Source organism: Lontra canadensis, unplaced genomic scaffold (genome assembly GCF_010015895.1).
Source record: "Lontra canadensis isolate GAN:19392208 unplaced genomic scaffold, GSC_riverotter_1.0 scaffold32, whole genome shotgun sequence".
Taxonomy (NCBI): Eukaryota; Metazoa; Chordata; class Mammalia; order Carnivora; family Mustelidae; genus Lontra; species Lontra canadensis.
This window is the reverse complement of record NW_022631026.1, coordinates 7,697,048-7,710,465: the sequence shown is the minus strand read 5'-3', so window position 1 is coordinate 7,710,465 and position 13,418 is coordinate 7,697,048. Positions and strand designations below refer to the sequence as shown.

The 13,418-nt window shown below is 35.1% G+C and overlaps 1 protein-coding gene across 6 annotated transcripts in view; it reads left to right on the top strand.

The window, feature by feature from the left end:
- ROCK2 (Rho associated coiled-coil containing protein kinase 2) overlaps nt 1–12,252 on the top strand; it is a 140,247-nt gene extending 127,995 nt beyond the window's left edge. For 3 of the 6 annotated variants that reach the window (XM_032866852.1, XM_032866851.1, XM_032866855.1), the window contains 4 exons: nt 118–379; nt 462–675; nt 7,492–7,589; nt 8,839–12,252. In XM_032866852.1, coding sequence (XP_032722743.1) covers nt 118–379; nt 462–675; nt 7,492–7,576 — 561 coding nt within the window. In that variant the 3' untranslated portion in view covers nt 7,577–7,589; nt 8,839–12,252. Of the gene's footprint in view, nt 1–117; nt 380–461; nt 676–2,273; nt 2,335–7,491; nt 7,590–8,838 lie in introns of those variants that run through there. The other 3 variants (XM_032866853.1, XM_032866854.1, XM_032866857.1) reach the window with 3 other exon arrangements.
- The last annotated feature ends 1,166 nt before the right edge of the window (nt 12,253–13,418 follow it).

Sequence of the window (13,418 nt, the reverse complement as noted above, 5' to 3'; positions counted from 1 at the left end):
TTTTCGTCTCATTGAATGTTTTAGGCTAATATTATTTTATTGACACTGTAAGAATTGTTACTACTTAAAAAATAATTTCTGTTGTCAATCATTCATTATTTTTTTTGCTTTCTATAGATTCTGTATGCCAATGAAGGAGAAAGTAAGAAGGAACAGGAATTTCCAGTGGAGCCAGTGGGAGAAAAATCAAACTATATTTGCCATAAAGGACATGAATTTATTCCTACTCTCTATCATTTCCCAACCAACTGTGAGGCTTGTATGAAGCCATTGTGGCATATGTTTAAACCTCCTCCTGCTTTAGAGTGCCGGCGCTGCCATATTAAATGTCATAAAGATCACATGGACAAAAAGGAGGAGATCATAGCGCCTTGCAAAGGTAAATAATAAATTACTTGCTTCATCATTATTGTTCAGATGAATTTAGACATACTAATTTTTTTTCAAATATTTCTTTATAGTTTATTATGATATCTCAACGGCAAAGAACCTGTTGTTGTTAGCAAATTCTACAGAAGAGCAGCAGAAATGGGTTAGTCGGTTGGTGAAAAAGATCCCTAAAAAGCCTCCAGCTCCAGACCCTTTTGCACGGTCATCTCCTCGAACTTCGATGAAGATACAACAAAACCAGTCTATTAGACGGCCAAGTCGACAGCTTGCCCCTAACAAACCAAGGTAATAAATCAAAATGTGATTAAAAATTTGTGTCTTTTTTAGTATTTTGCTATTTGTGCTCAGCTGCAGACTTTCCTAATTATAGTGTTCCTTTGCTCGGTATGTCAGTGATCCATGGAATACCAAATGTTTGAAACTGTTTCAGTGTGTATGTCTCATTCATTGATTTAGTTGAATGTAGTATAGATTTGTTTACTAAATCACACATATATATTAAATTCAACCAAAAATATATAAAGGTTCATTTTTGTCATCTTTACATATATAAACATAATATTTTAAGATTTTAGAAGCACACTGACTAATGTAATGGTTTAGTAGACAGTGTGCACACAGACCTGTAAGCATCAGGTGCACATGTTGTGCTTAGTATTGCAAACCTGTTAACCTCTTATGTTAGATGACTTGGTACGCAGGACCGAAATCTTAAGTCTTAATTCACATCTACAAGTTTAGAATAATACTTGCTTCTGACTTAGAGCAACAGAGATCAGTCTTAAAAATGCAGATATTAACTGCATTCCTTGTGGACATTCCTTGTCTTTGAGGCAGAGTTGGGATGAGGGAGTAAATTCCAAGATAATGGTGAATGCACAAAATGTTTTGGTGGGACTATTTTCATATGGCTACATTACAGTCCTTTCATTCTTGATGCAGAATAAACATTTCTTGGCTTACTAGCTACTGCGGCATTTGTAAATATTGCTATTCACTGAATGACCATGAAGATTTGGTTAGTTAGCTAAAGGGTAAAGTCTATACGATCAGGTATCTAATTTCAGATATCCTTTTTGTTCCCTAACACAGGACCTTCAGTATATGAATAATGATGTGCATTGGCTGTATTATCAGAAATCTTTTCATTCTAACCACAAACATCTAATATGAAACTTTTCTTGAAACTATTATCTCAAGGAAATAATTTAGAATGACAAAGGTAGAATTGCTGTTTCAGCAGTGAGAATGTTGAATTTTTCTGTGAGGTATGAGAAAACTAAATACTATAAAATTAGTGATTATATGATAGTAATTAAGCTGAAGAAACTCAACACAGAGACACTGAAGGTCATTCCATGTGCCATGCACAAAACATCTAAAAATTAAGTTTTTGTTTTTAATAATGTAGAACTATTAATGCATAGGTGTTATGCTATTAAAATAGCTTACACTGTCTGGTGCTGTACAGCTTCCAGAGTGCTTCTGTAATCTGTTCTCTCATTCAACTTCTGCATATTCTGTCATTTAGTCTTTAAAATATTCCTGTAGAGCAGAATAGATAGGTATTATTATCTTTCTTTTTGATTGAGACTCTAGAAGGGCAAATAATTTCAGATTCAGGACTATAAGAACTCCACTCCTTTCATATATTTTTACTCTTTGTTACTATTTGATAAATTAATGATTTCACTACCTGTGATAACACATAGAATTCATTAATGAAGCAGATTTCAGACTAAGTGAGGCATGTTTTCAGTTACATAACAGTTTTCATGTTCACTGACTTATAAATACTTGGTTATTCCCTTCTTCTCCACTTTGGCATTTTGGTCTATTTAGAGGCACGTTTACTTTTTATTTTTGTTGCTTTTTGTTTTTAGTTCTGGCCCTGCCCTTCGAATCATTCTTCATTGATTTTTTAATACATTTTGCATAGCAACAGTAAGTAATAGGGATTTCTTTCTCTCACAACTTTGCATGTAGATAAAACTAATACCAAAACTGACTATAAAATGTATAGGATATTTTTGTGAACATTTTTTGTCTAATATACTCTGAAATTTTAAGCATAAAGATGAACACATTTAAGATGCAATTTTGTATCTTATTATGTGTCTGCAGCGTTATATCCATTGTCTTTAATATCTATGACTCCATTGCTTCATTAACTCACAAAATTGTATCTGTCTCTGTCTTACATGAATCACCCTAAAGTTTGCATTTCATTTTGGGTGTCACATTTTAAGAGTAGTATGCACAAATTGGAAGATATACAGATGAGAATAACAGAGGGAGTAGTGGATCATTTCAAAGTGTTAAATGTGGAGTAAGTGAAGGAATTAAGGATATTTAGCTTCTGAAGAAATTGTTGGGAAGGATGGGAGATGGTAAACAGGAATAAAGATTTAGGGGACTTTTCTGTAGATGATGTATTAGAACAAGAACCAAGCAGAGAAGACATTTGTAACTCAGCAAGGGAAAAGTATCGGGCAGTCAGAGATTTCCAAAATTGGAAGACTTGGTTTGCTCTAGAATAGTAAATGCCCTGTCACCAACAGTGTTAGTACCTGATTCAGGTGACTGCTTGGGGATACTGGGAAAGAGCCCCCTCCTCAATCTGTCATGTGTAGGTCATCTGACAGTGAGCAGCACAGCTCTGGATGGGAGGCAAGCATTGGACTTGATGGCCTTTGATGTTCCACTAATTTATAACATTCCAGTAGACAGGTAGAGCTGTGAAAGGATTGTTCAGGAACACCTAGGAAACAGCATTTCTGGTCGATATCAGCCGTAATTTAATTTCTAGCTCTTTGTATAATCTAGCTTTCAGTGAACTAACTCATATGCTGTCTTTCTTAAGTTTGGCTTTGTTAGACATTATCAAAATCATCAAATGTGTTTGTATATGCACTAAAACATAATACCTATAAATAATCATCTGATTTATTTTAACTTTTCCTCAGTGTTTGTCTTTGTTAATGACTACACCATTACATTTTTTTTTCTTTTCGCTTTTGTTACATTCCTGGTTCTGATTCTCTTTTTAACTCTTTGCAGCAATCCCCTTTTTCTGTAGGGAAGTGATAGTTAAATAAACGTTAGCTACTATGTATGCCAGGCACTCGTCTGTGAGCTCTAAGTGTACTAAATTATTTATCCTCATAACCACCCTGTGATTTAGCTATTCATGTCTCCATTTAACAGATGTGGAGACTAAGGCATAGAAGCACTGTGTGTCTGAGATCACACACCAAATAAGCAGCAAAGCCGTGAGTTCAGATCTAGATACTCTAGTTCCAGTCTCTGCAACCCCAGCTGTAATCCTGCACTGCCTCACGGTGATAGGAGTAGAAATGAGTTAATTGACAGCTTATAAAACATATGTGTAGAAATCCTATTCCAAAGGTATGTTTTCTTGGTATTTTGAATTTAAAAAAAAAAAAACAGTGCTGGAAAGGCAGAAAATTTGTGAATATAATGTTGATTTGTGATAAAGATAGTTTGGAGAGATCCTTAGTCTGTTCCAAAGTGGGACACAGCATGCTTGTCTTTGCTGAGGGCATTTCTCTTTAATTATTTTTCTTTTAAAGGTCTTCTTTAAAATGCAGTATTTAAGCCACACAGAAAAGTATAAAGCAAAAATGCAACAAATGCTCATTTGCCAGTTTTAAGAAATAAAGCATTGCCAACACAGTTAAAATTTAAGGGTGAGAGGAGCTCTTATGTTATCATTATTTTATTTATTGGTGGGGGGTTGGGGAGAGGGAGAGAGAATCTTAAGCAGGCCTCACACCCAACACAAGGCTCGATCTCATGACCCTGAGATCATGACCTAAGCTGAAATCTAGAGTGGGATGCTCAACCAACTAGCCACCCAGGTGCCTCATGTTATCATTATTTTAGTTTTGTTCTTTTCCATTTATAAATATAGGAAGCTAACAGACTAATTATTTGGATAAAAATGAAAAAGCTGTATACAACTGGAAGTGTCAAAAATAAATCCGTTAAGTGTCGTAGAAGAAAATAGGTGAATATGGATCTGATCTTGGATTGGGAAGCTTCCTAAGAGTAAAAGGAAAGAAAGAAAACCAGTGATGGAGTAAATTAAATTAAATTTACTTGAAATTAAAATTAAAACCTTGTAAATTTTAAAAACACCATATATATATATATATATATATATATATATATATTTGCAATGTGTATGTTATATCTCTCTATAGAGTTCTTATATAAATCATTTATATGATTGCCTCTTCCCAACATAAAAATCAGTGAGGAACATGCCAGCATTACTATAAATAGGGAAAAGTGGTCAACTTGATTATTTTTTTAAATTTTTTAAATAATTTTTTTAAGATTTTATTGATTTATTTGACAGAGAGAGATACAGCGAGAGAGGGAACACAAATGGGGGGAGTCGGAGAGGGAGAAGCAGGCTTCCCGCAAAGCAGATATTTAACAACTGAGCCACCCAGGCGCCCCGGTCAACTTGATTATTAAGCAAAGATGTTAAAATAAAAGTAAAATGTAAAACCTGCCAAACTGGTAAGATTAATGCTGGTATTGGCAGCATGTAAAGAAACAGGCAGTGTCATGTACTTTTAGCAGAACTCAAAGTTCTAATGCTCCTTTCCAAAGCAGTCTTTGGCAGTAAGTTTCACAGGCCTGCAGTGTGTACCCACTGATCAATTAAATGGAGGAGATAGAAAATCAAACAGATAGTGTTATGGTACTTTTTAAAATGTTATTTATAATAGAAGCATGAGTGAGTGTTACAGGGGAACAAAGGAAAACATGGAGAATTCTGCCTTTTGGGTGATAGGAGTAGAAATGAGTTAATTGACAGCTTATAAAACATATGTGTAGAAATCCTATTCCAAAGGTATGTTTTCTTGGTATTTTGAATTTAAAAAAAAAAAAAACAGTGCTGGAAAGGCAGAAAATTTGTGAATATAATGTTGATTTGTGATAAAGATAGTTTGGAGAGATCCTTAGTCTGTTCCAAAGCATCAAGCTAGCTCACCCAAAAGGGAGGTTCAGTAATTTTCCAGGCAAAGAAATATGGGAAAAGACAATGGTAGGCAAAATGTTATGTGCAGAGGTACTGAGTTGTCAGAATTACTTCCGTGTTATGTGTTTGTAACATTGTATTGGGTTAGAGTGCGGAGAGGGTAATGACAGGGAATGGAAGAAGATGTCCCTGGAAAGCATTGAACCAGATTGAAAAGGACCCAATACACCGTGCTGTGGGAGTTTTTATTTTCTTCTTCGGATAGAAGTCTTTCAGCAAGAGATTGGTGTGTGTTGCCTCAATGAGCTCCTTCACTAATGTACTGAAACCAAGTCCGAGAAAGCTTTCTCATGTTGGAATGAGAATTAGATGGCTGACTGGCAAGGGCTGAGGGAGCTTTAAGGAAGACTCTCAGGCATTGTGCTAACAGCCTAGTGACCAGACTTCTAGAATTTAAAGACTGTGACATGGGTGTGCACTTCACAAACACTTCAAAGGTTTCAGAAGGGTAGGAAATGCAGATTTTTCAAAAGTGGGGCTTAAACCCCCAGGATGGCCCACTGATCTCCATGTCCCAGGTAGTACCTTCGCTACAACTTACTGTCTGTGTAAGCCTAGAAAAATGTGAAGTGTGTTTAAGTGAGTAATTTACATCTTTGTGCATTTTCTCAAATATTCTACATTCAGCACATTTTGAAATAGAGTAATTTGATTTGGTTTATTTATTTTCACTTAGGGTGAAAACATACTATCAACATACTCTGTCAGTGATTACCAAAGTCAACCAGATGCATTAGAATTCACTTCCAATTTTTTATTAAAAAATATAGATACTTGGGGCTCCTGGGTGACTCAGTCAGTTAAACGCCTTCCTTTGGCTCAGGTCATGATCCCAGGGTCCTGGGATCGAGCCCCACATCGGCTTCTGGGAGCCTGCTTCTCCCTCTCCCTCTCCCTCTGCCTCTTCCCCTGCTTATGCTCTCTCTCTCTCAAATAAATAAATAAAAATCTTTAAAAAAAAAAATGCAGGTACTTGCCTCCCATTGCCTCTTCAGTCCAGTTATATCAGAATCTCTTGGGATAATGCCTGGGATATACATTATAAGTAGCATTGAGTAAACAACATAAAGTTTAAGAAGCAACTTATTTTTTTAAAGATTTTATTTGGGAGAGAGAGAGAGAAGGAGAAAGAGGAAGGGCAGTGGGAGAAGGAGAAGCAGACTTCCCGCTGACCAAGGAGCTCAATGCAGGACTCAATCCCAGAACTCCAGGATCAAGAATCCAAACAAAGGCAGACGTTTAACTGACTGAGCTACCCAGGCGCCCTAAGAACTGACTTTAAGGTTGAGGTCACAAATGAGATTTGGGGGACCAAATGAGTTCCTTGGCATGAGTTGATTCATGAACCTCGCAGTTAAAACAATTAAAAAGTTAACCTATTTTTTAAAATAAAGATGATAGCAATATTAGATGTTTGGATTGGAAAGAAAAAAACACATACACCCCTGCTCTAAGTCCACTTTATTCAGCCAAGATAAGCTGCTAATAATGCTTATATACCTGTGGTTTTTCTCTTCAGTTGTGGTTTTTCATGGAGAGCATCACTGTTGGTGACCCATTGAGCATATGGTGTCCAGTTAGAATTGAGAAACCTGCATTCTTAGTATTAGTCCCTCTTTAAACTGGGACTTGTGGTACTGTTCTAGAAAAATGTGAGCTGGCCATCTGGGTCCTTTTGCAAAGGGAGTGTTGACAAATGTTGAGCTTTGGTACAAATCAAAGTGGGCATCAGGATGGTTACATCTTCATTTGGGCCCAGTGGGGAAAAGCTCATATCTTACCTCAAATATTACCTGTCTTCAGGTCTCTGGTATACTGGAAATCAGACCTGGCTAATGTTATATACACTCACATAAAAAGAGAAAGAAGATCTCCTGTGTGCTACCATCTTAATTTTGGCTATGTTGTTTTTGATGAAGGGGGAGTTAAAATCTTCACAGCACAAAGTGTGATTTCTAGATATCATATTAAGCTGCCATTTCTAAAGAGTGCTAGAATGTGAATTTGCAAACCTCCTATTGCAGATTGCTTGATTTGGCATTTAAAGACTGGGATTGGTCATTTGATGATGGTGGTGGTGATGATGATGACGATGTTTTTGATTTCTGAAGAAATAAATGGGGTAAATCAAAAAATGAAAAATGAGTTAGTAGTTCCAAGTAGTGCATGTGATTTACACTTGGGTTTTCACTGTTTTTGATTAGTCTTGAAATTTTGTTAAGTTGTTTTTAATAGTATGTATTTGAAAAGTAGTTTTCAGAAAAGTTTCTAACTGAAATTTTCATTTTAAGTTGTAAAAGTGAAATGCTATGTTCAGAATCTTTATTGGCTATATATTTTCAATACAATTGGAATTACAATTTTTAATCTTAGGAATGAAACATGTACAAATAACAAAAGAAGCTAATTCTGGTACTTTTTGTTCATTCCAAAGAAGCATATTCAGAGAAGTAAAATTTACAATGTTTTCAAGTTCCTACAACTGTATTAGTTTGTGAACATAGCATGGGATTCCTTCCTCCCTCTATCCCTCTCTCCTTCCCTCCTCCTTCCTTCTCTCTAACGTGCAAGAATTGAAACCATAAAAACACTTTGTAAGTCTAATAAGTGCTGTGAAATACTGTTTTTGATTTGGCTTTTCTTTGTGATGCCGTGAGATGTTTGCTTTCCGACAAGTTGATGTTACTCTTGCTGAAGAATGCTGCTGATGTGCTGTGAAAGTTCTTGTGCTTGTAAAATACATAAATACTCTGGTTAACCGTGACTAAAGGAGATCTGAAGGAAAATCGAACCTCATGGTCAAACCTTTTATACAAAATGGATTTAAAAGAAGTAATGTCTATCTTAACCTAAGTAAGCATATTGCAAAAATAAACTTAAATCATGTATTATTGGGAGGTATTTATAACCAAGATTTATAGACCATTTTTACTACAACAGTGTGTTTGTTTCCATCTTATAGATTTTTTTAAATGTGGCTAAGAGTCTAATAGTCAAGTAGAACCTGGTCCATAAGTCCACTGTTCTTTGAGCTCCATGAGGCAGCTAGTTAATTTCCAAGTCAGACTTACATGCACTTGAGTTACTCAGGAATGTATTATCTAACCCTAAGAGCCAGTTAACCTTATTAAAACTTGTGTGGTCATGTTTGTAGAAAATATAGGAAAATATAAGAATATAATTGCATGTACCTGAAAATTAGAAAAGTAATATAGTAAATAGGTTTATGCATGATTTAGGTGTTAAAAATGTAGGAGTTGGAAGACTACATAGTTTAATTATATAAATGGAATGCTTTTTCAAAGAATTTAACAATCTCTTAAATTATTTTACTGTGTCAACTAACTTTGTTTTTCCTTTCTTTTTTCTAGCTAGCTGCCTTCTATGAATGCAGTCATTATTCAAGGAGATCATATTCTTCCAGTTAAAACAAGACTGACATATGATGGCCCAAAATTTCTTAAAAAGCTATATTTTCCTGAGAGACTGATACTCACATATACACATACATACATACATATACATATATATTTCCCTTTATTCCTACAATATAAGTTATAAATCTTGGAGATTTTCTGGGCTCCTTTGGAGCAGCAAGTTGAACCAACAATGATTGGTTAATAGAATAAGAATATTATATACAACTCTTCCAAACTTGTTCCATAACGCTCTCTTGGCAGTCACTCACACTACATTGCACAAAAGGATTGAGAAGAGTTAAAGTTGAAAGAAATCATCTTTTCAGCATCAGCAGAGAGATTTCACCAGCACATTTACCAGAAGAGTCTGGGAATGGATTCCGCTACAGTGATAGAGACTGCATCTTTTAAGAAGTGACCATTAGACTGTGTGTGTGCATATATATGTGTGTGTCTCTGTACGTGTATATGTACACACACACACAGATATACATAGTACTGTAATACTGCAAGAGTGTTCTTCAAATGCCCCATTTTATTTTTTATACACATAAATCAGATATCATAACTTCCTACAGTTGCAACTATGCACTTGTATAAAGCCATAATGTTGGAGTTTGTATCACTTATCTGTGTATACCCCTTAGAAGCTGCATGTTCATGTTTAAGCAGTTACTGTAACAGGCAGTTTGACGTTAATTGTATCAATTTCCTAATGCTTCATGATAGGCAACTTTTCCCATTTTGAATGCCTTAATTTAATTTTTTTTTAAGTCTCACCCTTTTCTGTATTTTGAAAAAAGTGTTTACCAGCTCTTAGGATGCAAATTCGTGTTGCAAAAGAAAAAAGAGTGCACTATTTTTACATGTAATAGTTATCAATGTCAGCCTATTTTGATTGTATAACAGATTTTTTTTTAAAGTATTGGTGGTAGAAACAATAATGGATACTCTTGGAACTAATATATCTTTTATGTATATCTATTAATTCATCCCAGTCTTCATACAGACCTCAGTATTAGTGTGTGGCTATGAATTGTTTTCTTTGCTTTGAATTTGCTGGCTACCCTAGATGTGTTTTTATTTCCAGTAGAGACATTTGTGACTGTTTTTACATTTTCACACTCAAGATTCTAAGATTATCTCAAATATAAAGAAAACTAAGACATACTGTAGATATATTTTAAATATTTAAATGTGATCCCTCAAACACATAACTGTGTAATGGCAATATTTCAGGATTGGGTTAAGAAAACTGGTGATGGGAAGAAGTAGCCTCAGAGGCTCCTGATTTTTATTTTTTTAAAGGATGTTAAAGTTGATAGGTTATGCAGGACCATTTCTGCTAGATTTCTCATTATCCCAGAAAAATGTGTTTTATACTGCTACAGTATGCATTAATGTTAAACATCAAGCTGAAAAAAATTATGTAGTCTTTTATCGGTCTCTTTATATACACACACATACACAGGGTTTGGTGTGATACTGAAATATGTCATCTAATAAACCAATGAAGGAAGTAGACACTTTTCATTGATTCCCTCTGGGATCAGTGTAGAAATGTTTAAAGAGTTAGACCCCCAAAATATAGATACTGTTGTGGAAACTGAAGAGTGGCCTTTGGCCTACTGATGTACTAAAACTGAAACTTGTTATTCTGTCATTATCCTGCCTGCACTCTTCCATGCTGTCTGTGCTAAGACCAGAGACGCATGCCATTTCCCTCACAGGGATGTTCTGCAGTTCTGGTTTGGGGGCACAGCTTTTTTTTTTTTTTTAAGTAAGATTTTAAAATGAAAAATATATAAAATTTATATAGAATAAATATTTCCATTCATTAGACTTGTTAAAAGGAGACTGAATTAATATTTTATATAAAGATTTTGTTACACTATGGGAGGTTCTATCATATTATTCTGAATTGGAGAGTATATATATATATATATTTTTAATAAACTTTATTAAGGTGAAATAATTTGAAGTTTACACATGAGTAATTGAAATATTTGAGTAAAAATGGCAAAAGTTAAATTTTGAATGCTGTATATATTAGAGAATATGGAGAATCATGGTGTGATGCAACTCTACAAGGAAAACTAATGTGAAGTTTTTTGGGGGAAAAAAAGGTATTCTAGGAGGTGAAAAAAATCTCTCCCATGGAGATTCTTCACATTATATGGTTTAACACAAGGGTTTATAAGGTTGTTTCTCCAGCTAATGGAAATGCGCCTAATAAAAATTCTGACCTTGGGTAAGAATTTGCTTTTTACCCTGTTGCTGGTTTCATGTACATACATGAATGCATACATCCATCCAAATGTTTTCTTCCCAACACTCATTAAATATAATATTAACTTGGTTTAACAACCTGATTTTGTGCCACCTTCTCTTTTTCTTGAGGTTCCAAAGGTTCCCAGATAAAGACCAACACTTGCTTGCTTCTTCACACCTGATTTCTCCTAGAGCCATAAATACCTCCGATTGATAACTAAGAAGTAGTGAATACTGGGATTTTTTTAGTTGGATTTTTTTACTTTTGTTTAGTGGGGATAGCGAAACAGAAGTAGAAGGAAAACTGGTGCCGGTATTACTGTTAAAAATTAATGTATAGTGAATTTTTGAAAAGTATTAAAATATGCTATCTAGAAGCAAGATTTAAAAAAAAATCTATCTGAAATTTTTAAATGCCTTTAGCTAACTAAAGGATACCAAGAAATCTAAAATAAGGTTAGTGTTTTTAAAACTAACCTAGGCTAGAGTCACAAATCTGGCTCTGAAGAAGGATATCTTGTGGATCAGTTTAACTGTAGATCCTCAAAAAGATACTCTAGGTTGCCAAACCACAATTTAAGAAGTTTTGCTGCTGTTGTTAATCTATTCTTACAGGATTTTCATGGTAGAATAGAGAAACTTAGACACTCTATTACCTTATTGAAACATGCTTTAAATAACATGTTTAATATTCTATGAGAGCAAGTCACTTCTGAGTTTCTCAGTCTGTGTCGACACTGCTACTGACTCATGACTTCTCCCCTGGAAGAAGGCTGCAGTTTCCCTCTGGCGTGAAGATAACCATAGTTGATTCATAAAGCACTTTGAAAACAGGCACTGTGTGACAGTGCCGGATCTTATGCTTGGGGGCCTGTCCTCGATTCCCTTCCCCATAATAATGAGTTCTGTTTGGAATTGTAATAAGTTATGAACTGCATGGTTTAGATAATCATAGCTATTTGATCAGCTGTCCCCGTTGAACAAAAATCGTACCCGATTTTTAAAAAAAAATTTGTTGCATCTTTGTAGTAATGTAATTGTATTTTATGCCTGCTTTTTTTATTAAAAAATTAAATAAAAGAAATTAAGACATAAGCATTTTCATACTCTTCCTGTGAATAGTCCCGGAATGCTGCACCCTCCTAAAATTTATCCCCTAAAATTTTGTCTTCCTCACTTGATGGGTATAGCAAAACAAATCATAACCAAGGTTACAGACTTGTGAATGTTCCACCCTGTCATTTAGCCCACGGAGAAATACGAAATAGGATTTCAACAAGGAGTCTGTTGCTGACTTGATTTAGGTATTTTAAGGGACATGCAAATCTAACCATCTACTTCAGTGTCCAGGATAAGGAAAAGACATAGGGTGCCTGTTTGGTCAGAACCAGTGTGCTAAGAGGTGTTTTTCGAGGAGGCATTTCTTTGGTAATCAGTGGGTTCTTATTTAGAACACTTACTGGCTACCAGATCTGGGACAGGTTATACCCCCTGGGCTTCAGTGTTCTCATCTTTTGTAAAATTGAGACTGTTTTATTATAGGATTGTTGTAGAGTTAAGTATGATGATGTAGGATATCTGGAATAGTTCAAATATTTGTTCCCTTTTCTTCTGCAAAGGAAAAATGGGAACTCTTCACCTAAGATAGTATGTTCTTAAGGGAGAAGGTTTAAGAGATGAGAAAGTTCTAATTAAAAAGTATATATGTGTGTGTGTGTGTGTGTGTGTGTAAAAAATAAATATATATACATTTATATAATATATATAAATATAAATTTATATATTATATAAATATATATATATATATATATATTTAAAGATTTGATTTATTTATTTGACAGACAGAGATCCCAAGTAGGCAGAGAGGCAGGCAGAGAGAGAGGAGGAAGCAGGCTCCCTGCTGAGCAGAGAGCCTGATGCGGGGCTCAATCCCAGGACCCTAAGATCATGACCTGAGCCGAAGGCAGAGGCTTTAACCCACTAGCCACCCAGGTGCCCCTAAAAAGTATATTTAAATTAAGTATTTGTTGGACTCAAAAATCATATAATTTGTATTATACTATGGTTAGATTGTAATTGCATATGAGAAAAAGATTCACTTGGATTTTTTTTTAAATGACAACTGTGAGGGGCACCTGGCTGGCTCAGATAGTAGAGCGTGTGACTCAATCTCAGAATCATGAGTTTGAGCCCCATGTTGGAATACAGCTTACTTTAACATGGGGAGACTGGGTGGCTCAGTGGGTTGAGCCTCTGACTCC